The 26,327-nt window shown below is 37.5% G+C and overlaps 1 protein-coding gene across 1 annotated transcript in view; it reads left to right on the top strand.

Moving 5' to 3' along the window:
* Nucleotides 1–26,327, top strand: part of cnksr2a (connector enhancer of kinase suppressor of Ras 2a) — a 97,100-nt gene that overhangs the window by 37,428 nt on the left and 33,345 nt on the right. Inside the window, exons 4-8 of the mRNA XM_033985794.2 lie at nt 8,909–8,996; nt 10,429–10,470; nt 13,165–13,284; nt 14,126–14,185; nt 22,669–22,737. Coding sequence (XP_033841685.1) covers nt 8,909–8,996; nt 10,429–10,470; nt 13,165–13,284; nt 14,126–14,185; nt 22,669–22,737 — 379 coding nt within the window. The remainder of the gene's footprint in view (nt 1–8,908; nt 8,997–10,428; nt 10,471–13,164; nt 13,285–14,125; nt 14,186–22,668; nt 22,738–26,327) is intronic.

Raw genomic sequence — 26,327 nt, 5'->3', positions numbered from 1 at the left:
ATGCATTTGTTACTTCCAGACTTGATTACTGTAATTCCCTGCTCGCCGCCTGCCCCAAAAGTACTATAAGGAGCCTCCAGTTGGTCCAAAATGCAGTGGCCAGAGTCCTAACAGGAACTAAAAGAAGAGACCACATCAGTCTTGTACTAAAATATCTGCACTGGCTTCCTGTCGAGCTTAGAATCAAATTCAAAGTCCTCCTCCTGAGATACAAAACCCTAAATGGTATGGCCCCATCCTATCTGCAAGATGCTATTGTCCCATACCAGCCAAACAGAGCACTCCGCTCTCAGAATGCAGGACTATTAGTGGTTCCTAGAGTGTCCAAAAGTACAGTGGGAGGGAGAGCATTCAGTTACCAAGCTCCTGTGCTATGGAACCAACTCCCTGCTGATGTTAAACAGGCCCCCACAGTCTCTGTATTTAAGACCAGGCTTAAAACCTTCCTCTTCGGTATAGCATATGACCAGGTTACATAGTGAGGGAGTTAGGGACATTAAAACCCGGGATAAGATAGGCTGCAATAGGAGATAACGAGCTGGGGGAAGTATGGCAACCTGAGCACTATCCTCTGCTTCCTCCTATTTTCTCATCAGCAATGCTATTCACATGTTGTCCCCTGTCCCACTCCCCCTGTGGAGTGTAACTCTTTCAGATGCCCCGATGACAGCTGGACCCTCTCCTCCTCCCTGCCTGGCCCCCCTCCACCCGCCTCCCTCTCCTTCTCGCCTGGCTCTCCTCCTCCTCACCTGGCCCTCCTCCGCCCCCCTCCCTCCTCCTCGCCTGGCTGATTTTTCTTGTTTTGTCTGATTTTTCCTGTTGTTTGATTTTCCTGTTTGTTTTTGTGTGTAGGCAGCACGGTGGCTGAGTGGCAACACTCATGCCTCACAGCAAAAGGGTTTGGTTCGATCCCCGGGTCGCCCAGGCCTTTCTGTGTGGAGTTTTGCATGTTTCTCCCCGTGTCTGGATGGGTTTCCTCCGGGTACTCCGGTTTCCCCCATCAACCAAAACATGAACGCCCTTCGAGACATCTGTTGTGATTTTGGGCCTTACAAAAATAAAATGAATTGAATTGAAATGTTCCTGTATCAATGATTAACAAGCAAGTGAGATATTCTGGCAGTCTATCAAGTATTAATGCCAGATTGTGGAACATTCCTGGCAGTGAAATAGCATCTTCATGGAGACAAGCTGGTTACAGACGCACCCCTAGAAAAGATGCATAGTGGACATTTAAACTGGAGGTATACTATACTGTAGAAAGCAACATTGAATGCCTCTTCTGATTGATTCACTACAGGGTAAAGGCCCTAACACTTCAATCTAATTAGCATCAATGTTATGGCAGCTGAGCGTTTGATATTATGATAAGACAAGTCTATAGGGAGAATCTATGAAGCAGATGGTAAAAAGACTTCTTAAAGAATTTGAAACAGAGCAGAATTTACATAAATCGTTTCTGAAAGTGATTTTTTTGTGCTTTTTTATGGACCATTGAGGAAAGAGACATGAAATATTAGCTTTGTAAAAGTGTCATTTCTACCCAAATGGCCTGTGACATTACGTAGTCTCATCATGCCCAAAAATATGAGCAGGGGAAGATTAAAGGCTAAACGTGGAAGCTTTCTCTGTATTTTAAATTGCACATTGAGTTGTACTATGGTGAAAATATTGGTGCCGCATTTGTAATTCATTGAACATTTTGGCCCCTCATTATGTGCACATTAGAAAACCACTTTCCCGTGAATTAATATGAGCACAGAGAGGTTTATCTGTCACATATTGGGCTGCGAGTTGGGAATAGAAATCAGGGATATAACTTTGCTTTAACACCTGAACGTTAATCTGAACGCACTATATTATAATGCATTAAAATCCTCTATCTAGATTTTAAATTATTCATAGGCATTCGAGCTATAGGCTGCAGGGATGTAGGTTTAATATGGAATAATGGCTTTGGATAAGAATGTGATATACAAGATGTAAACATTACCAACTGCATTTTCATTTGACTTTAATCAACCATTCATTAACATATCATTTTCTTATGTTTGTTCACAATTGCATTTAGCTGAAAGACTCTCGCATGAATTCACTCCAGGCGATGTAATTCAGACGCACTTATGTTTACATTATTAAGATCTGTGTTTTATTAAATATCTAGGCTTATTCAAACACAATACAATATAAGTTGAGAATATGATGTCTATAAATAGCTTTTCTCAACATGTTATCACAGCTGTCAGTTGATTTGAAAGTGAAAGTTCATTAAAAGTGCCTGACCTTTTAGTTAAATGCCCCAACCTCTGTAAAGGTACACTATGGAACTTTTCTTGTGAAGTGTCAGCTTGTTTGCATGGATGTGATTACTTTGTCTGGAATGATCCATGGAGCCATGGAGAGAAGCAGGTTATCGGTTAGATCTGTGGAGTGTATGTAAGACAGATAAGTTTAATGCTATACTAATAAATATCCCGAGCAAAGCACTAGCATCACTATGGAGACAAGCAGGTGGTGGACCCTCCACCAGAAAAGTTACATAAGCTTCTTTTCCATTGGCAGAGTTTGCTTGGGGTCTTGAATTGGGTCTGTTTGTTGAGTTGTTTCCATGCTCCGGGCACGGCTCCGGGTCCAGGGGCAGAGCTCTGCTACGTGAGACACTGACGTCAAGCAAACATTTCAAAGGTTTTCTTAATAAATAAAATCTAAATCATATCTGAATTATACCCGTTATGAGACAATTCACACAAACACGTGAGGCGAGGCTAAAGCTAACATTACCATCAGCTTTTTTTACATTTGGCTTCTCTTTGCCTCTACACCACATTGTTGCGTCTTTTTATGTAATGCATTGGGTTTGACTCATGTTACATATATTATTCACTGGAAATATAAAAGCTTTGTTTTATGAAGCATATCAGCTCAACATTTAAGTTGTCACCACTGGAAATATAGCAGTTTATCACAAGATCAAGTCAGGTTTGGTGAGAAATTATTGTTTTATGTTTATATGTGCTTTTTGCCATCTGGTTTTCACCTGACTCTGTGTCCTCTCTTGCCCAATCTTCTGTTTTAACTACGCCTGGAGCCGCACCGTCCCAGCCCCAAGCCCTGCTGGGAGCTAGTACCCTCCAGAATCCCCTTCAGGCCTCTCAAACACGATGATACGGTTCACTTTAGACAGTGGAGACATGCTCCAAAGTGAACCAGTGGAAACAAGGCTATAGTGAAGTGTAAATGTAAACCTCAGATTAGATGAGAGGTTGTTCATGCTAGTTCACTATTTTATTTAGTTATTCACTATTTTTCATCTTATTTGAATTAAGAATTGTTTACATTTTAATCACTTGTTCCTTTCTATATCTTATGTAAATAAATCCGTTAGCATGCTTTTACATCAGACGCCCTTCCAGAGCATAATGTAACTGGGGATTTCACTTTGGTATAACATGTCTGGCTTAGGGAAACAGCTTGTGTGTTGTTGTCATAATATCAAGATGACTTTATTGCAAGTTTTGTTTTTTTTAAGATTATTGTCCAATATTTGAACTATCATTTGAAAAATCTTTTTCTTTGTAAAACATATCCAATATTTTGTCATGGCGACCTTTTCCCTCTGTATCTCATTTGGTCTGGTTCACTACAGCTAGAGAAAACTAAAGCTCGACTGTAGCAGACTGGAGATGAGAGGATTCACCACAAAAGCTGCTCTGAGCTCAGGGTTATCAAAGGGCCACGCAATAAAACTGTGAATACAAGCACATTTTACTGCTTCTGTTCAAGCAGAGTGTACTTTCTGCAGACTCATTCCTCCAATGTATTCAACTTTTGTAGTAATTAATGTGAAGGCAAAAAGAACATTACTGAGCTTTTGAGAAATAATACAATACATACAGAAGCTCTTGTTTTAAAGGTGCACTATATAACTTTTCTGTTGGGGGGGGTCCGGTACCTCCTTGTCACCATAGAGCTGTTATTCTTGCCTAGAAATCTCCACAATATGGCATTAAACTTCAGTCGCCTTGGAGATGACGAGGTATCACCACTGGGCCAAGCTACAGGTCAGATTACAGGTTTGTAGAGAGGCGACCCCGCACTCTTTTTTTTTTTTTTTTTTTTTTTTTTTTTTAAATGAAACACACATGATTAAATACGTACAAGACACATTTAATGCCATGTGGAAGATTCCAGATAAAATAAGGACAGTGCAGAATATTGTGGGTCCTTTTTCAGTTGAATTTTCAGTGCTGGTTCTCTCTGGATTCTAGCCAAAAAGATTTCTAAATAAAATAAAATGTGTCTTTGCTATCTTACCTCAAAGGTATAACGCACAGGTATATATTTGTTTTGTTTGATGATGGCACAAACTTCCCCTGTCCCTGGGCAAGACAACTTCACACGCGTTGTCTTATAACTCCTGCAATCACCGCATTTTGAATTGTTGTTTTTGTAAACGCCACATCACAAGTGACTCATTTGCAGTACAACCCAATTGATACCATATATAATCACTGAAACGTTCCCATGTTTTCAGTCTTATATTTTGACTCCCTCCACACTGCCCCCTGCTGAACCTTTCCCTCTGCTGTGTTGGGTCCTGTTCCTGGTCTGTTCCTTGTTGCCTGAGGTTAGACAGAGTAAATATAGCACACAGCCTGAATTCTCTGACCCAAATCTCAGAAATATCTCGTACTGAGGCTGGGCCAGTTCAGATCTGGGTCTGTGGTACACCGAAGACGAGTGATGTCTGCGCTCGTAAACCAACCGTGTCAGTACAACTCAGTGGGGAGTCTTGTGAAACGTCCTTTATCCATCAGGTCATCGTCTTCGTCGTTTACGTTTTCTATATTATTTTTATATTTGATCAAAAATTGGAGTTGATAGTTGCGCTGATATAAAAGGTGGGAGTGTGGTGAATTCTGCCAGTTGGAGTTTAGTTTTTGGAGTGCATTTGTTTCACCACTATCCAAGTTTTTTTTTTTTTTTTTTTTTGCCTCAGATACAGTGAGATGAGGGGAGTTACTGAATCGTTATCTGGAATATACAGACTAAAAACACATATAAAAGGTAGTGGCAGTCAAAATGTCCAAAAAGAATGAAGCCTTTATGGTGTTCAGTAATACACTTTAGGTTACTCACCATATTTCAAACTCTTTTGTACTTTTCTAACCTTTCTGAACATTTCAAAGAAGTGCTTATATTTAGTACTACTTAGGATACAGTTTAGTTCCCTTCCCAGTTTTTCAGCTTTACATCTGGTGGATAGCGCAGTATTTTTGTTGTTACTAAATGTCAACTGTTAAATTACTGATCTAGCTAAAGCTGCACTATGTAACCTTTCTGGTGAAGGGTCCATTTTTCTTCATGGCGATGTTATTGTTTACCCTAGAATGTTCTCCAGTATGGCATTAAACCCATCGATCTCCATGACTACAGGTACACTGCAGGGACTAATGGGGATCCTTAAACAAACAATAAACAATACAAACCCGGTGAGAGCTGCTGAGATACGAATCCACACTGCATGTTTTTAATAGATATGTTTAAAACCGTAATGCTGATACTTGGGCTCGGTGTACTCGCCGATACCGATACCAGCCCAATACCGTATAATGTGAAGAAGTAGACTAAGGCGACTCAAGTTTGTAAAGATGTAAGAGCAAAAAATGAATCTAAAAATCTATCTCTAAAGCAAACATTTTGAGGACTAAATTGTTGTCTGCTGTTGTCAGGCTGCACTCTCCATAGTTATTTTACCAAATTCAACGTCCACACCAAAGGCTAAATGACGGTATCGAAGAGGTAACACAAATGTCTCTTCTGTCATTACCAGTATGTTTTAAGCATCTACAGAGACTCCACAGTTTGCGTTTAACCTGCTCTGGCCCCACCACCACCAGAAAAGTTAGAAAGTGCACCTTTAAAACATGCCTGTACACAGTTGTAATATACAGTATATACTATCAGGTTAACTATGTCTGTAATGTATGGATCCCTGAGATACACTTTCACACTATAGTCCCTGTGCTATCATTAGCACACACATTAGCTGCAGCGCGTTCCTTATCGCCCGCACCTTGTTCACCGCTGAATAGTCTATTATCTGACTCTATGCCTAGGCCCTCATTTATAAACATTACTCTTCTCAAATAGGCTTAAAGAGACTGCGCTCAGTGGAAATGGCTTTTTAAGGGCTCGTTGACAGTCCAAAGTCTCCTCTGTTGCAGAATCCATGCATATTAAGATCACAGATTGATTCGCTGGTAGCAAATTGAATCTTAAACATTTGAAAGACGAGCCAGTATGTCTTTACAGCAGCATGCCAATGCTTCCTGCTGAGGTGTGATGTTCAGAGCTTATAAAATTGTACCTTTTAGTGTGAGACTGATGCAAAAATGCCAAAATTTTTGGAAATACACCACCATTATACTGGTGTTATACTTACATAATTTTGTGGTTTATCTGCAATCCAGAGCTACCAAAATTACACTGAGACACTTTTTGTACTAGAGATAGACATATGATATTGGTTGGCCGATATATCGGGCCAATATTTAGGCTTTTTAGCACATTGGCTATCACCCTTAAATCTCCAGCACAGGCCGATATTTTGTTTTGGTTGATTTACTACCTAGAACATACACACAAAGCTTTAATTTAACATTTTAATACGAAAAGACAACAGCACTAAATGTGATACATTGCTCTCTTATAGATTTGTGTTTAAAAAAAAAAAAAAAAAGGAGCTCAATTTGTTGTAATTTAAAATACTAGTAACATGATTTGGGGAAAATGTTCAAAATCGGTCCAACCTATCGGCCAAAAATATTGTCAGGTTATCGGCCATCGGTTGCTCTGGATTCTAAACAAACAGACGATCTCTATTCTGCACAGGAACTAGTTTTTCAGTGTTGACACAGACATATACATATATACATTGATAATGCTAAATTCTAAAGGACATAATCTCTAATTGTGTTTAATTTTATGGTCTGCACATATTTTTACAGGATGTTTTCCACATTTCTGATCATTGCCATAAGTTTGTCTGAATATTGTTTCCAGAATGGTCAATACAAATATAAGGACATATTCCCTTTTGCCAATACCACTCACCCCGACACAGGACATGCAGTAAAATGCCAATGGAAAACGTTTCTTGCTCAGCCTATTTAATGTACTTGCATTTTCCAACTTTAGTATAAATATTAAATATATATTATTACGTTTTACATACTCATGGTTGGGAGCTTGGGTTGAACACGTTTTTGTTCAAATAAACTCAATACAATGCAATCAGGAAAATACAAATCTAGTCACTGAGATACAGGCAAAATCTAGCATGTAAGGAAAAAGGTAAAAAAAAATACTATATTACTATATATATGTGTTTTTCTTTCAAAAATACACAAAACTATTCCTTTATTTTAATATGTCCAAATACTGTATAAACTTCACTTGCTTGTATGCTTTAAAACAAACTCGGCAACCCCAAACTATAATGCTATCTTTGATACCAGACCCTTCTGTCCCACTTACCTGGTCCAGTTTGCCTCCCCTCCTCTGGGACAGTGTCCTGGTTCCTGTGTGTGAACCAGCTCCACAAAGCCTGACTTAAATAAACCTGACGTCAGACACTGATTGCTCCAGTGGCCCGTTAACTGCCTTCAACCTCCAAGTGCGCCCAGATGTACTCAATATGCCATTAAATTATAGAGGAAACGTACAGCCCCAAACCAAAGGAGTGAATGTAATCATCAAATGGAGCTTTTCTTTAATGTGCGTTTGGTCCGGACTGAAAGAGGGTCATTTCAAGTGCAATCAATATCACAGTTTGATTTAGTGAACTGTGTATCTAGTTATAAGCTAAATGTGGCTTTCGATTTGAATACAATACAATGCAATTACAGTCAGTGCAACAAAATCAAATGTACTGTCACTGAAACAATGGATATATATAGTGTTTTATTATGGGACCCGAGAATCTGACTGTATAGTATGTGATTATTCATAAGCTTGTTTTTGTATCTTCTAGTTCCGTAAAACTACTCAGTGTATTATAGAAGCAGGTATTAAATAATAACAAATAATAAATAAAATAGTGCCTGGCTTTACATTTTAGACTTTTAGACATAGACAAAAAACACATGGAAACAACTATGCCAGACATTTATTTCTATGCCATGGTTTTTGCACTTCGTAACAGTGTTATTCATTTTGACAAAAAAACTAACTGTGCAATAATGTCAGTATAATCTTATGGACAGTTATATCAGCTCCCCCAGCTTCAGTCTACTTTTGATTTGAAAAACACGCTCTGTCTCAATGTGCAGGGGTACAGGGGCACACAAGCACGTAGAGTACTAGGAATCATCTTAAAAAAGCATTTGAGTAAGAAGTTTGTACTCAGATTAATAGAGTTTTAGGAGGATTTTAAGACAATAGAACCTGTAGTTGTCCCACAATGGGGAAATTCCAGTGTTGCAACGCTCTGACTATGATTAGGCACAGTGCAGCATATGAACAGAATAATCAGCAGGTTCAATGACTCCTGTGTATTTTACAGATGATGATTCACATTCTGTTACAGTACTGCACATTGTTACTACAGGAGGATGACACATGACCAGGGCCAGCACTGTTCACTGTACAGTCTGACAGCAGGAAGGAAAGACCTGTGGACAGACATCAACATCATTGACACAAGAGAAGAAAAAGTAATGAGTTTGGGGGTTCTCTGAGTGTGAGGCAATAACACAGCGTATCCAGACATTCTATACACCATATCAAACCAACACTAGATCCAGTGTGATTTCCTGTCTGCATTGTCTGTGTATTGCCCCTCTCTTCTTGTATCTAATAGCTCTTTGACAGTCTAACTCTCCCTTGTGTTATCTCTGCTCCTCAGGTCTCCATTTGCTGCTGTGGCCGACTACTCCGTAACTCGTAATAATGTCATTCAGCTGTGCCTGGAGCTCACCACCATCGTACAGCAGGTGAGTGCCGTCTCATCACTGCGCAAAGGGGATTGGAAACTTATCTTTATTACAACAACGCTATCAAAAACAGTAGTATTATAAAGATATGGACTTCATAGTGGACATTTACCCATTTCTATTCATGAATTTCAGCTTATATGCGACATTTTGAGGAGTTTTCCCGTCGTGGATATAAAACAACTATCAAAGAAAGCAGAAATCATGATAGTATTTGCAGTTTTAAGATTTAGACACTGGCTTAAATTTGTTTAGCTCTTATTAGGGCTGTTTGGTTCATATAATTAATTAAAAGTATATTCTCAGTGAAGTGATCTTATACGGTGATAAGGGCTAAAACTGTATTGGACTATTACAATTACAACTGTAACCCAACAACCACAAAACAATTACCCCCCCCCCCCCATATCCGCCACAAGGGCATGAAACTATAGTATTCTTTGTAGTATATATATAGTAAAATAGTGTTTAATAATTTAAAATACAGCAGAGCCCGTGTGATGGCTCTTAAGACTTGAAATGTGCTGCGGTTGGTCATATCCTCAGAAGAGCAGGTTGTGTGGGCGAGCCGCTGCAGACAGAGGAGAGCCTTGAGTTAGATCCTTGCGCTATTTCTGCTCTTACTGTCTCTTTATGTGACTGACATCTGGTTAAACGTCTATCAATAAAACACACAAATATAACGTGTCTGTTTGTGTGGGCGCTAAAGGAAACAGATGAAGGTATGGAAGCAGACCTCAGACAGTTAAAAATATAGCACCGGTTTATTTTGGACTTCTATACACTGTAGCTCCCAGTTGCACTTAAAACAATATAAAAAATACAATGGAACTAGTTGAAATTTTACTTTCTTGATGACAGAGTAAAGTTAAAGTGGGACCAAACACCTAAACTCCTCCCACAACCATATTTCAAATAGAGCTGGGTAGGACCTGGAGGACTAAATTGGAGATTGAGGGGGGAGAAGGGGCGGGGTCTGGTGATAATCTGTTTGTAATCAGAAACACCTGGCTGTAATCAGGGCTTGCGTGATGTCACATAGTACTTGAAATTGCAGCGGAAATTGGAGGCAGCACACATTTAGTGAGTATCTAATTGTCCTAATTTACACTGAAACTGACAAAAAAGGACTAGGAACAGTACATAATAAAACATTATATACACAGTTTAGTTGCAAAATATAGTATTTAGTTCCACTGTAACGTGAAATAAAAAATATTAAAAAAAGAAACATCTACATTGATCCTGACAACCCTAGTGTCACACATTTACAACCATATGTAAAATATATATATATACTATACGCAGATGGGGTGAGTACATTCATGAATAATAAGAAATCTGGAGTTGCACAGCTGTATGGAGTGAGTAATGTTCAAAGACACAGGAGGAGGCTCTGATGCTTTCACTTTAAACTCTGCTTTTCCCACAGGACTGTACCGTGTTCGAGACCGAGAACAAGATCCTTCATGTGGTGAGTGCAGCTGCTCAGATTTTTTATTCATTTATTTATTTATTTTTTCCTGTGTATTGTTAAGATGTGCAGGCGTGGTAACAAAAAGGCTAAATAAAGTATAGGAACAGATTAACATGCACATATTGAAATATTATAATATTTTTTGGAATTAGTTGTACTTTCAGGTTTACCTCAAAAACACGAATGGGTCGACACTGTTTGTAATTCCTGTATCTAAAAATAGGAACTCCAACACATGATTGAGAAAGAATATATGGCATGTCAATGTAAAAAAATACCAAACTATAAACTGTGTGTTTAAAGGTACATAGTGCAAGTTTTCTTCCCTCCATAAAGACGTTTTTGTATTGCCTGGAATGTTCCATCGTATGCCATTACACTTATCTATCTTGGATTAATCAATTACTGGTGTTATTTTAATAGATTATTTTTTCCAAGTTCTGTCATTGTGTCCTTAGGCAAGACACTTCACATTGCACACATTGTCTAGTATGAAAGTGGTGTGTGCGTGAATGATAGGTGGTGGTCGGAGGGGGCGATGGCGCAGATTGGCAGCCTCACTTCCGTCAATCTGCCCCAGGGCAGCTGTGGCTACAATAGTAGCTTACCATCACCAAGTGTGGAAATGAATGAATAATGACTATAGTGTAGTGCTTTGAGAGGCTTTGAAAAGCGCATTACAAGTGTAAGCCATTATTATTATTATTAAAAAGGCCCCCTCGTCCCAGTTTAAATTCCCTGTTTAAATCAGCTGACCAGACATGTCACAGCAAGATCACATGACCATTCTGAGGAAGAGCGCTAGTGAGCAGTCCAAACTGTCAGGGAAGAAAACAAGCTAACGTTTGATCTGAAAAAAGAATCTATTAAAATAAATGATCAGAAGAGCAGATGAACGTCATAGGACATTTAATGGTGTTACTAAAGAAAAACATTTTTTCTTCTTGTGAGTGGGGTCGCCTCTTCACAGATCTAAACATAAATATTTAACGCATTTGTGGAACAATCTAGGCAAAACAATAACCAACAACTGCCACAATAATTTTCAAAAGGATAAAATGTTACTGAATTCCAATGTAAACATATGATTTGATCCAGAATACCCTGCTCAGTGTTAACATCATTACTGTAATAAGACTTGTAGAGTCGGCAGTAAACAATGTCCCCAAACAAATCAGGTTACACCGTTCTGTTGAACCACAGTGTCGACAGATGGAGCTAACGTGGTTATCAAAGGCCTGTGTGAAAATGACTGTATCCGTAGTAACGCGCCGTGACAACCAGCTAATGTGACACGATTAGCGATGAATTATGTGTGAATGACATGGTAAAGCTAATCACAGGTCTGTATGAACATCATGTCTTTGCATTAGATTGGAATTACATGGATCTAATTCAAATATGGTGGTATACGTTAACCACAATGCTCTATATTGTGATAAAAATAAACGTTTTTGAGCTTTTAATCATATTATAATGGTGTCTTTTCATCATTAGCTTACTGAAAGTTGTTTGGATTGAATCATGCATGTTTGAGTAAGCATGTATTGTTCAGTATTTAAGACTTGCATGCTTTAAAAATGTCTGTTTTCACCTACCCCCTATCCTCACACGTTATCCCTGTACCTTATGTGAGCGTATTTATTTGAAAAGTTCATACTCTAGGTCATGTTTAATTCTAAAATGTAACAGCCATTCTTTCCACGATAAAAACATGTAAATGTAAATCTGCTGCTTCCTGCAGTGAAATTGTATTAATCATTTATATGTATGGATTTGGATCTTGAGACTTAATGTCTCATTTTCAACAGGGACCTGTTTACCAGAAAAACATTTACATGCACAATACCACTATGAAGAAAATACATACTGACAACCTACCTGTTTCTCAGTGGAGTAGAACAGCTGACAGTCAGAGGGGCCTTTGACACAGGTTGCTGGCAAAGTCTCAGTCAGTTTGCCCCAGGGCGGCTCTGGCTTCAGAAGTACTTTGTAGACACAGTCTACACAGTCACAATAGTAAACTTTGAAACTTAATTTCAATACTAAATAAAAGACTTGGAACACACTGTTTTAACAAAATAATAGTTGTTCAAGACCACTCTAAAATGATTCAGATAAAGTACATTGTGTCCTATTTGAGTGATTTAGTTTTAGTATCCATTAGGATTGTCTTTTTTTTTTTTTTTTTTTTTTGACAAACCTCACAGCAACTGAAAGGGACAAAATGATACTTGAATTGAAAACTAATTTTGACTGTGTATAATGTAAGACCATTGCATTGTATTAAACTAAAGATTAATCCCAGTCGAATTGAAATTGCAATTTGAATGGATGCAATTAGCAAATTGCACATGCTGCAATTTTGCCAGTACCATAATCTCCTGTCTTATTCTGGATAAAAAACAAAACAAAAAAAACACGCGAACCCTGTAATTTAGATCTGTACAAACATGTTCTGAAATGTGATTTTTTTATTAGTTTGTCAGTTAATTTCAGTATTTTTGTCAATTCTTCTAGACATGTTTAAAATGTGAACTTTATTAAAACATAAATCACAAATCTAATCCTAATCATAATGCTTATCAGAAAAATCGCAACTAGAGATTTTTCCCAAACCATGCAGCTGTATGTTTCACTGGCTTTTTGATTGTATTTTGTCAACTACATGCTACCTTATTCTTCCCCCAGTGCAAAACTCTGTCGGAGGTGTGTGAGCATATCGTGTGCGTGTCTTCGGACCCTCTGGTTTCGCAGTCGGCCCATCTTGAACTGGTGCACCTCACTAACATCAAACCCTCTGAAGGCCTGGTAATGACCCCTTCCTCTCTCCACCCCCTGTGAAGATTATCCACTTTGATTCGCCGCATGCATCCTCCTTTTTATCAAGACACATTTCCATAAAAATCTCGCAAAGCTATTACAATCTGGCCACACAGTACGCGCTCAAACACGGTGCTCTCCCATCCAGAAATTAATTCAATGGACTCCTTCGCTGTGCTGTTAAAACCATGCATTTATATAGGCTATTAAAATGAACAGGCACAAAACAAGGGTAAACAAGAGATTTGTGATTTGCATGAGAGAAGATGTAATCGTCTCCAATAGCGGAAAGTAAGAAATTTGTACTTAAGTAAATTTCCATCTGGATACTTCATACTTTTGCTTCACTACATTTGAGAGCAGTATCTGTACTTTCTACTCACCTACATTTTTTAACTGGACTGAAAAGTAAAAGTATTTTTTATTATTGTCTGAGACCTGCTGAAAAGCGTGAGGGGTTTATTTTTAACACGTTTATAATTTGAGCAAACAAAAATATACAAAAAATAAAAACAGAAAAAAAAAAGATTTATTGAGCTGTTTCTGTTGAACAAATTCAACACAAATCTTTATCAAAATCACTACATTTGAAGCTTTATTACATCTCAAACTCTGTCATACTTTTACTGTTTACTCTTTAAATACATTTTTAACCAGTTACTTTAATACTTTTACTTAAGTAGTTTTTTTCATGTGATACTTTCAGTTTTACTTGAGTATTTTTTGCCCTGACATCTGCACTTTTACTTAAGTAACAAAAGCTAGAACTTCTTCCACCACTGATGGTCCCACTCTGAACATGTAATATCTTTATGCTTGTCTTTTTAAGGGAATGTACATCAAATCGACATACGACGGTCTGCACGTCATTACAGGGACCACCGAAGGGGTAAGAGACTACGAATACTACCATAATACTGTGAAAGGACAAAAGTTTGCTATTTCAACAATTTACCATGCGTAATTAAAACATATATGGGGAAATATGTACAAAAAGCTCAACATGTGCAGTAAAACATATTTAAAGCATATTTAAAAACAGCCACATAGATAAAAAATTAAACAAGGGAGGGGATATACGGCTAATATACTGATACTATTATCTGTATCATTGATATACGGTACATACACTGCCACTCAAAGGTTTGGACACACCCTCTCGTTCAGTGTTTTATTTCTTTATTTTTACCTCTTTCTACATTTTATATACATACAGAAGACATCAAATATATGAAGTAAGATATATGGGATTATGTAGCAAAGAAAAAGGACTCTCCTAAATATTTTTATGTTTTATATTCATATCCTCAAAGTATCCACTCTTTGCTTTGTTTTGTTATTACATTTTTTTTTCTTTACTACATAATTCCATACATATCTTGTGTCATATATTTGTTGTCTTCTGTATGTATCTAAACTGTATAAAGTAGTAAAAATTAAGGAAACTGAATTCAGGGCAAATGAAAGCGATTTATTAAAGCACTGGGCGTATGTTATGGAGTCTATACAGGTCTTACAGCAGGTTGTTAAAAATCATTTCACAGTTTAATTTCACATATAGACTCCCTTTTTTGTGTGCAGGACAAATCATTGAAGGTCCACTTTCCATTATTATCCCTACGTCTTTCAACACAGTCTTCACCAAACTCATCATTTGGTTCTCCAGACATCCAGGAACTAGAATTCAAAAATCATTAAAATGCTGCATAAAACAACAAAAAAGACAGAAAAGGAAGGTACATAAACCTTATTGTGAGTGGGGATCCATCCACCCATTTCCAAACTCCTTCAGTCTCTTTATCACTCAATCCAATCCAGCTGCGTCCTTCAAATATTTCAACAAAATCCTGCCCAATATCAAAACAAAATGTAACTTTTTTAAATGTTTCAAGTAGCTACTAGTGTTTGCCATAAACTGTGGAGAACAAACCTGCTCCTCTTTGCTGTTAATGACAATGAGGTCAGCGCCTTGTTCCTGACAGTAGCGCCTGCTCTCCTCCCAAGATCGCGTCGTCCTGGAACCATAATAGAAGCTTCCTCTGAAGTATGACACATTCTGGTTTAAAATGGCACCTAAAATGTATCAAGAATAAACTATTAAACTATATTTAAAAAGCCAAAAACATGTGTTGTGTAGGGCCTTTACTTAATAGTAGTGGCCATTTGGCAAGGAGCTTATCTCTTTCTTCAGAATGGTTTCTGTGGCTGGTTTGAAGGACTAGGGAAGACAATTTCATAACATACACTTAAAGGTCTTATGCAATAGTGACTTATGTGAACTTTTAGTCGTGTCGCTGTTACCATCATCAAAAACATGCCTGGAGCTGTGTTCACACATGTTTGAGTAACACTGCATTATTACTCTGTCTATATCAAGCTCAAAGGCTCTGTTTCAGCTTGTGATGTCATCTAGTGGTAGTTTTAAAGTTTTTATTTTTAGCTTCAAGTGAACTGATTTACTATGGTTATTCTAGTGTATTAGATTAATATTTTAATTTTACCCTTTGCTCAGTTGAGATTGCCTTAGAAAGTCTACAGTATCCTCTGGTGTACTGGGACATGGACAGATTTCAAGAAGGCTAAAACAATAGATGTAGATTCAATATTTGGTCATTCCAGGGCTGAAATTCTAGTGTAGTGTATCACCACATGACATCACAAGGTGGAACAGGGTGTTTTCTGTTTGAGTGAAGAACTCAGCCTAAATATGCAGGGTGTGTGTGTTAAACAAAGCACAACTCCAGGTATGTTTATGATGAGGAAACAACATTATAACAGAGATCAAACATTTACACCATATTTAATCTTGAATCTCTTGGCCTGTGTCTCCTGTTGTAAACTTACGTGTATATAGTTGGTGCAGCTCGCCTTTTTCTTTACGCAGGTTATTATAGCGATCTTCAAGAGCTTGGAATGAAATGGCACTGGTTGTATTATTGTTTTTTTGGTTTTTTTACCTGGTGGGAAGAACTGTATTATACTCACAGGAGTACTTGTTCTGTAGGTCCTCTCTTTGTTCAGACACGTTTTGGTAACTTGTGTTAAGGACTGAAAATGACAAGCAGATTTTCATGGTTGTTTTTGACCCAGTAGTAGGCTATTTTCTAATATACAGGCATACTTTATACAGTATGAAGTTATGTGAGGTGAGAGACTCTACATATGTTTGTGTTTTGGTCAATTTGCTCTCTGAACATGAAAGCTTTCATATGGAAACAACAACATTGTCCAATCTGCCTCTAAAGTTGTTTCACTGTTTAATTTAATCAACTTAGTCCATAGACGTATATGTAACTGTATAATGCTTTATACACTGTCCGGCCAAAAAAAAGTCACCACATGGATTTAACTAAGCAAATAGGTCCGAGCCTCCAGCAGTTGGTCAGGTCTAGGTTCAGCATCAGTCTGTGCTCAAAAAATGAGGTCAGCTGACACCTGAATATACTGAATGACCAGGTTATTCCATCAATGGATTTTTTCTTCCCTGATGACACGGGCATATTCCAAGATGACAATGCCAGGATTCATCAGGCTCAAATTGTGACAGAGTGGTTCAGGAGCATGAGACATCATTTTCACACATGGATTGTCCACCACAGAGTCCAGACCTTAACCCCATTGAGAATCTTTGGGATGTGCTGGAGAAGGTTTTGTGCAGCGTCAGACTCGACCATCATCAATGCAACATCTTAGTGGAAAATTAATGCAACACTGGATGGAAATAAATCTTGTGACATTGCAGAAGCGAAATCAAAACAATGCCACAGTGAATATGTGACGTAATCAAAGCTAAAGGCAGAACAACAAAATATTAGAGTGTTAACTTTTTTTTGTTTTTTTTGGGTGGTGACTCTTTTTTTTGTGTGTGTGTGTGTGTGTGTGCGTGCATGTGTCTGTGTTGCCAGGCAAACTCTTAACTATTACTGTATAAAAATGGTATGTTCTCACATAAATACATTGCCTGTAGTCCCTCTTTCTCTTCCAAAAGGATTTGATTGGTGATATTAAGAACTGTAAAAATATTCCATTACATTTATAGGCAGATTTAGAAAAATAAAATGACCATGATATAACTGTACTCACGTGAATACATTTTGTGCAGCTCATCTCTTTCTTCAGACAGGTTTTGGTGGCTCATGTTAAGAACTGTCAAAAATGGCAACATACATGTGAGAAATGATTATAAACCCTTGTGATCTGTTGATCTATCTATCGATCTATCTATCTATCTATCTATCTATCTATCTATCTATCTATCTATCCATCTATCTATCTGTCTATCTGTTATCACAACATTGACTGACTGTTCTTCTAAAAAGGGGAAAACACAAATGACCAGGAACTCACAATTTTATTGACTCATTGCAGAAGTAAAATGTGTGATATTTACTTCACACATCTCAACACTATGTACAGGAAGCCAGTTTCCCCATTCTTTTCAATGGGGCGTTAAGTGTTTATTGGGCCTAAAAGTGAGTGTGGGGACACTGGGGACAATTTTATTCAGGACAGAGAAAACATCAAAATATGGCACAGTTACAGCTACTAATCTTTGACACACCTGCTCTTTTTATATGGAAAATGGATAATATTCTAGTTTTGTTTACAAAGCATGTCGTTCTTTGTAATTAAAGCTATACAAATTATTATATTTCATTATTATTATATTTCAAATTTGTTTATCAAATTTAGTATTTTACTCAGAACTGAAGTGGATTAATGTATTTAAGCAAAAGAAAGTGTGAAAAAATATATATATTTACAGCCGTCAAAAATAGTGGCATAAAAGGGGCACAAACAAATGGTCAAAAGGTCACAAGGGTTAAGTACATCCATGATCTGCATATTGTGTTAAGTAATTCTTTAAAAACAGAAATATATATTTTATTTTGTTATTGTAATAACATTCAGATAAACCAGCCTTTAACCTTTGTATTATATGTTACATTATGGACTACATGGAGAACACAGCAGCAACCAAATAAATGAAAGAGCAAAGATCTATAATAACACACACAAAATCAAACAGTGAAATAATATATATATATATAATTATTTCACACATTGTACTTATATGACTACACTTCCTGTCGCTCTTATCTTTCCTCACACAGGTCTTAGTAAGACTGAACAAACTGACATATTTATATACAACTTCACCATGACTTTTGTACTCCAGGTATCACTTACCTGAATACATTTCCTGTAGCTCGTCTCTTTCTTTTTGTAGGTTTTCATGACTTGTCATCAGGGCTAGGAAAAAAATCTGTTACTTATTAATATATGGACTTACAGTAAATAAATATAGAACAGAATGACTTGAACACATGTGAATGAGTGCACACATTTTACTCACATGAATATAGTCTCTGCAGATCATCTCTTTCTTCAGACAGGTTTTGGTCACTGCTATTAAGGCCTGTGAGACATCCACATATATTTATACAGTGTCAATCTCATTTTTGTGCTTCCTCACTTAGGACTTTCTGATTTATTTTGCTGTAAGAAATCAGCATTCATACGTATTGGGCAAACTTTCCATAGACTTAGACCTAGAGGTTCAAAAGCCCTCCAGGAAGTGCAAATATCTTAAACTCACTAAACGTATTTCGCTGTGCATTTAAAGTGGAACTGAAGACTAAATCAACTTTTTTTTAAAACTAGTAAACTGTGTATATGGTGTTTTAATAGCATTATTTGCTATTCCTAGCTTTTTTTTTTTTTTTACGGTTTTAATGCAAACAGAAAATTTGCAGCTTTGTGTTTAAAAACTGAGTGTGTGCTGCCTCCAGTGGTCAGTGCAATTTCAAGTAATACATGATATCACACAAGACTTCCCTGATGAAAGCCAGGTGTTTCTGATTACACTTGACTGCAAGACTGAGTTTGAAGTGTGGATACCTTTTAGACCACATATATACCACATATGACACCCCTGTTTTAGGCCAATTACACTGTCCCAGTTGGAATATTTATGGAAATCTTTGTTCTAACATAAAGAATGCTCACTTAGACGTAGACCAACATTGAGAAAAGCTTGTAGCATGCACAGGACTCCGAAGCTGGCTATGACCAGTCTAATCGCTCCCCCTCCTGTTGGAAAAAACAAAGCTTTGTAAATCAAATACTGAAGGAACTGTGTGTAATGTTGTTTTCCACTCTGTGGAGCGACCTCAATGCGCACTAGGTTTAGTTCTGTCTATTTTTGGGTCGGCCATGTTCACATACATCGTGCATCATTCACCACAAACCGTGAGCCACGTGAGTCCATCATCTAATTGCAGAACTTATTTCTATGACAATGTGCATCAAGCAAACAGATCTGTGAATATTCACGCGCATGCTTGCGAAAAAGGTTTTTCAACGACATACAGACAGACACACACCTGTGCAGACAGACTCAGGCTCACCTGCGCAGATAAATCTAGACACACCTGCGCAGACAGACACAGGTACACCTGGGCAGAGAAACCCAGGCTCACCTGCACAGACAAAGGCAGGAGGAGACTGTGGCTGATTGTTGATCCAAATTGACTCGTCAGATGGATGCGTGCAAGACCCATTCATACAAATATACGTGATCTGAGCACTTTTTTCCCTAATTCCAAGCACTTTTACTGTCACCACTGGCTCCGTAGGTCGGCCTGAGGTCAGCCGCGTTCACACCACACTTGCCCTGCTCCAATTATGTTATAATTTTGTGTTTTGTTCTAAAGGTGATTATCCAATCAGAATCCAGAACAAGCCTCACAAGTCTCTCATTTTTAATTCTGAAATCCAGTTGATTTAAACCTAAACACTCTCTCTGGTCTGAGTCTTCAGTCAATCATTAATAAGTGCTAGTGCAGCCTCTAAGCTCTCACATGAGGCACAGTCATATACTTATAATGAGAAAAACTTCTATGTGCTCTCTGTCTGCAGGTTAAGGCACTGGCAACCCAGGTTCAGCTGTGATTGTTATACCCTTTTTAAAAACTGCAGACTGAGTGCAGACTACATACAGTTGCAAATCAAAAGTTGATTTGACTCTGACCTGTGTCTGCAGCTTCCTCCTCTTCAGTGTTGATTTCAATGGCTCCTCTAGATCTGGTTCTAAATGATCTTTTTTCCTGTAGGACACACTCACGTGTGTTTTCATAGACATCCATCATTCAGTCTGCAGCTGCACATATGACTTCCTCTTTTTTAAGTTGGAGTTTGATCATTTTTCTGTTAGTGCAATTGTCAGAAAGGGAACCTCCTCTTCTTGTGTGTTTATTAACTGTTATCACACATTTGGAGCTTACACTAAATGTGTTGCACGGCATTTGCACTTTTATGCTTATTTTGTGTTTTCATGAAGCTTAGTTTATAATGTACATTTATATGTCACTATATTAAAATACATTACGTTTTCTTAATGTTCACATCTACAAAACCTAGACCACAAAAAAACTGATAACCTCTATGGTTAAGTTGTAACTTGTTTGGTTAGAGGAGACCAGACAAGTGACGGCACACGCTGTGAAAACATGCTGAGTACTGAACTAAGGAGAACTGTGTGAAAGCTGACAGTTCTCCAAAAAGTTGTGTGTAGATGTTATTTTTATAATTTCCTCTTTGCAATTTGGTTACCATTCTATATTTACATAGTTGAAAAAGTGTTGTCAAGAGTATCGAAATTCAGATAGAAATGTATGCTAAAACTAATATTGAGACTAGATAAGTATTTGAAATACTGATACTTAAAAAAAAGAAAAAAACAGGACAAAATTTGAGCTTTCCTGAACAGTTATTATGATTTTGAGCTTTTATCACAATGAATATAAGACCTAATGCTAAGATAAAGAAAACACTATTACACTATTTTGTGTATGTGAAAATTACATTCTGTTTACAAAAAAAGTAGCATTAGTAGTCCTTACTATCAAAATCCTGTTTAAAATGTTAGTATCGTGAGAAGACTATGTTGAAATAGTGAACATAAACTTAAAGTAAATATATCATATATTTTTTGAAACATTAGAATTAGAGCTGGGCAGCGCTTCAAATGTTTTATTGTTGCCTGCAAAGGTCAGAAAACAATAGAATACGTTTGTTTTTGGGGGGTTTTAATAGTTCTTTATTTGACCTTTTAGGCTTAAATATACTGTGGTTTCACCCAGTGTTGTGCTGGTTTAACTTAGATATGATTTTTCGATGTATCTGAAACTAAGTTCTTTGAAAATGTCCAAATAAAATTCAAAATAATATAAAATACTTTTCTATTGTCTACATTCAAATATAGGATTAGAATGTTATTCATCAACAGATTTGAGTGACATTATTGCTAAGTGCCCACTCCCTGCTAAGACAGCGGTGTGAACGGGGGTGTTACTTTCAACAGCTTCACTCCGGATTGGCTCTTTGGTTGCTATGATACTCATGGTGAGACTTCCAAAGTTGGAACTTGGCTTCAAATTGGCCGCTATAGCTGTTAGCTTTGATGAGCCACAGTATATTTGACTGGAGCCGATGTAGTAGATGTCTGCATGAGTCTGAAAAGTAAATCAAATATGGCAGAACTTTATCACAGTTGGACAGAAATCAGCCATAATCCACTTAAACCCTTGATCACCGCTCTCACAAAACAGAGGATGAATCATCGGATGAAGCTCACTAGGCCTTTAAGACTGCTGCTTATAACCAAATGGTGGAACACACTATTGTTAACAAACGTGGGACAAAATTACAACACATTTTTATTGCAATATATCTACATGTAATACAATGTGAGGTTGTCTAAAACTCCTCCAAAGCACACCATATGGAAGCACAATGTAGAAGAAATACAGACTTTTTTCAAATCATTTTCATAGCAACCCAAATAACAAACTGTCCAAAGCATAAATAATGACTCTTGACTATTTAAAGGTGCACTATGTAACTTTTCTGGTGGAGAGCCTGCCACCTAAAAATGTCATTGTATTACCTATTTGTCATTGTATTACCATTGCTTCTTCGGAGATAGCTAGGATTAAAACTATACTGCAGTATTTCAAGGCAAAGCAACAGCATCTCCAAGGAGACGAGCAGGTGGTGGACTATTCAACAGAAAAGTTACATAATGCATCTTTATTTGGGCATGAAAGACGTGAGTGCAAGCATTTCCTTCAACTTCAATTTAATGTGCAAAGAGGTGAAGCCATTTCCATTTACTTTGCCTATGCCTGGAGAAGCACCAAGCTGTGTGTTTATAAAAGCATATAAAGTCCACAGGGAAGGCTTCCTCTGCTCGGGGCCGTGTTGTAAAACTTTCACACAACTGCGCGTACTTCAGGTCGATACTTTCAAATCAATGTTTTTTCTGTCTGTCTGACTGTGGCTCTTGTCTCTTATGTTTTGTGTCTCCAGTCGCCGGCGGACCGCTGTAAGAAGATCCACGCGGGAGATGAGGTCATTCAAGTCAATCACCAAACTGTGGTAAGTGTTTTGTCCTCAGTGTTATGCAAGTGTCCATGGGTAGCACTGGTTTCAGGCAAAGGGATTTCTTCCTGGATTTGGATTTGGCACAGCGACAGTCCTCCGTTGTTATAGCAATCGCTCAATCCAAATCAAAATACTATATCATTCTTGCCCGACCAACCAGTCCCTTTAGATTCTGCTTAAATGTAAAATATATAATGTCTTTGACCTGAGAGGAATGTTTGTGTTTGTTGATTCTGCAGAAATCTGGGTTGTTTCTCTGTTCCCCTAAGCCGCCATGTTTGTTTTCACACCAGTGGACCATGCATCTCTTTGATTGGTTATTCCACCTGTCAATCACGCCCATTTCAAATCAGGGAGACAAGATATGGTTGTAGACCTACATGTTGACGAGTGGTTTTGTCTGGCCCGGTAAATATCTTTCTGATCTTTCCTCAGTACAGAAAATACCGAAATCTAGCATCATATTGTAACCACGGACAGGTGTAAACACAACCAAAATCAATACAGTTCAATTCAAAAAAGTAAGTCAGAATTATTGTAACAAATAGATGGACCAGAGTTGTTAAGTGTGATGTTACTTTCGGGTCAGAAAAAGAAAAAAAGAAAGAAAACAGAGCTAGAAATCAGCTGTTGCCAGTTGGACCCAGAAGTGACATCATCGCTTAACAATATTCAATCAATGTACTGACCAGGCTTAAATTAACCAACATGAACTATAGGCTAGTGTTAAAAGGCCTTGTTTGTGTGTCTTGGGACATTAATGACAACAAGTGTAGGTGTAACTATGTCTATGAAGGCAAGGTGGTGCCCCAAGTTAAAGGTCAGATCTGTGAAAAGGCGACCCTCCATATTGCTCCACAGATTTTTTGGATCAATAAAAACATCCATAATTAAATAAATGCTAAATAGATAAGTTTTCAGTATCCCATAATGTCATGCCTGTCCTGTAATACAGTTGTTTGCTACATTCACCGAAACAAAGTCAAATAGTATACATAATAAATTACCTGTTATTTAATTCTTATGTAATGCATGTTGACTCTCATTTGCAGCTGTAAATAATTGAAAAGATTCACTTGTACTTGTTGAATACTAATTACACAATTAGTAGGCAAACAAATGAAAAACATGTCGTGGACACAGTGTTCACAGAGCTCGATCAATATTTTAGTAATGAGGATTTTATACCACAGGCGGGTCACAATGGGAAATGCATCAGATCTCAAAAACTGCAGTGTAGTTATAGTTTAGTCCGGGTTTAGTCCTAGTTTGGTTTTAGTTTAATCCTAAATTTCTCATGGTTTAGTCCTGGTTTTGTCCTTAGTTTTTGTTCAGTCCTTTAATCTTAGTTTAGTCCTGGTTTAGTCTTGTTTTAGTCCAGGTTTAGTGTTGGTTTAGTCCAGGTTTATTCCTGGTTTCATCCTGGTTTAGTTCCCAGTTTAGTTAAAATTTTGTTGTGGTGTTTGCTCAAATCTGATCACAGCTAAGACATTAACTAAGAAAAATCATACCTACCACAACAGATATAATATATAATCTGAAAATGATGACAATGTACTCTGTGTAAGTAGATCCAAATACACAATAAACTATTCAAATAACTGATATTAAACATTTTTCCCCAGTTAAATTATTGTCAGTAACAACTTGTATTTTGCTGTGAGGATCCCGGGTTGGTTAGATTATTTTGGGGGTCCTATCCTTACATATTTGAAAACCCCTGTCTTAGTAGTGTATTTTGCCCATTGACGAAAAGATTTTCTTGTCTCTCGCTCTCACCAGTACATACTCTGTGTCTCTCGCTCTCACCAGTACATACTTCTTGTTGTGTCCTTGGGCAAGACACTACCCCATCTTTGCCCTAAATGGTGTACATTGTTCTATAAATGTTTATTAATAATGTGTACAAGTAAATTTTTCTGGTGGTAAGTGCTTTTTTCTTGTATTTTATTGTTACATGTTGTATAATCCTATTTAGAATGCTAGCTTTTCTTATGTTGCTATTGATGCAGTTGAGGATTAGTATGTAATGTTGTCTCCTGCCAATCTTAAAATCTAATTTAAAGTAAATAAACAAAAGAGCTGTTATTTACTGAACACAATTTGCTCTACACCTGAGATACAAGTTGTCCAAAAGTTGAACAAAAACACTGAAATCCTTGACACATTTCTTCTTGTTTGTTTACAGTTTAGTTTTAGCTTGGCCTCATTGTTTTGTGTCTAAATATACAAGATAGAGATGCGATGTGCTTGTTTTTAAACTGGGGGCAGGTTACATCACATATAATGAGCTATACATAGTCTCTCCTCCACCTCGACTCCCACTCGCTCCACACAGAAGGCTCAAACCAGCTCAATCCAATCACGACGTGGACGAACTTCAAAAGGCAGCCTGCACACAACTCCCTCTCTCCAAACTACTTTACCACTGTCCACAGCCGTGATACAGTCAGATAATGGTGTTATTTTCAAGCACACATTTTCAAAGGTGCAGTATATGTCTGTAGGGACAAGCTAGCCCTCTGCTTCTCCCTATTAAATGTGTTGGTATGTTGCGTAAAAATAAGTTGATATCTTCAAAGTTAAAGTTGGTTTATGCAAGTTTTCTGCCATCTGCGAAAGCAATGCTGTGGAACATTCCAAGCTTGGTTATTTTTATTTGGTTATTAAGTAGCACTTTTTGTTATATAGTTGTTAGGGATCTGGACGATGTGAGTCTGGTCACTGCTGAATCTTCAAATGGCCATGATTGACAGGTGGATGAGCCAATCAGGGGCTGTGTCCAAATGTCCACACTATACCCTACTTAGGATACTATTTCGGGGTCATGCCATTTTTAGCGTGGTCCGAATGTCCAGTTGGTGAAAAAGTCCACTCAAAATTTCCCACAGTGCACCTTGAAAAGTAGTTGGCATTGACCAGTTAATGTAGACCACAATGCATTGCGGTTGTCGTAAAAACAACAGTGGACACTGACAGGGTTTTAACTGGACACAACATGACTGAATGAAGCAGAGAGAAGTGCTGGTTTATTGCACTATTGATCGCTGATTATGAATAAAACACTCAAAAAATAAATCGTTGCTGTGTAAAGTTGCTAGCATTAGCCACTTACCTTAGCTTGAGCTGTTAACAGAGCAATAATACACATCTCAGACAAACAATTTTAAAATCTAGTTTGTTTATGTGAGATCCAGCTTGACAAAAACTTGTATGGTTATTATTAGTCCATAAATATTTGTGTGCCAGTCCAATCTGATCATTATTTATTTATCATATCAAAATAAATATGGCTTCTTGCAAGAAAAAAAAAGAAAAAAAAATATCACAGGGGACTGAAAAAAAACACTGAGGATTTCTGTGAAGCACTAATCTCAGTGTGTCATCTCATTTCAAACGATGGGTGGTGTGGTGATCAGACTTATATCCCACTGTATAAGGAAGAATAAGAAAGATTATCCCGGATTTGCCAGCTATATAGTCCCACAGAAAAATGAACAATAACTATTATATCTTTAAATAAGTTCCAGGAAACTTTTCAGCACCCATTATATTTAAGATTTTCCATAGTTTGTCGTTCACTC

This window comes from Periophthalmus magnuspinnatus, chromosome 20 (genome assembly GCF_009829125.3).
Source record: "Periophthalmus magnuspinnatus isolate fPerMag1 chromosome 20, fPerMag1.2.pri, whole genome shotgun sequence".
Classification (NCBI taxonomy): domain Eukaryota; kingdom Metazoa; phylum Chordata; class Actinopteri; order Gobiiformes; family Gobiidae; genus Periophthalmus; species Periophthalmus magnuspinnatus.
Note: the sequence above shows the minus strand (reverse complement) of the source record. Positions and strands in the feature narration are given on the sequence as shown.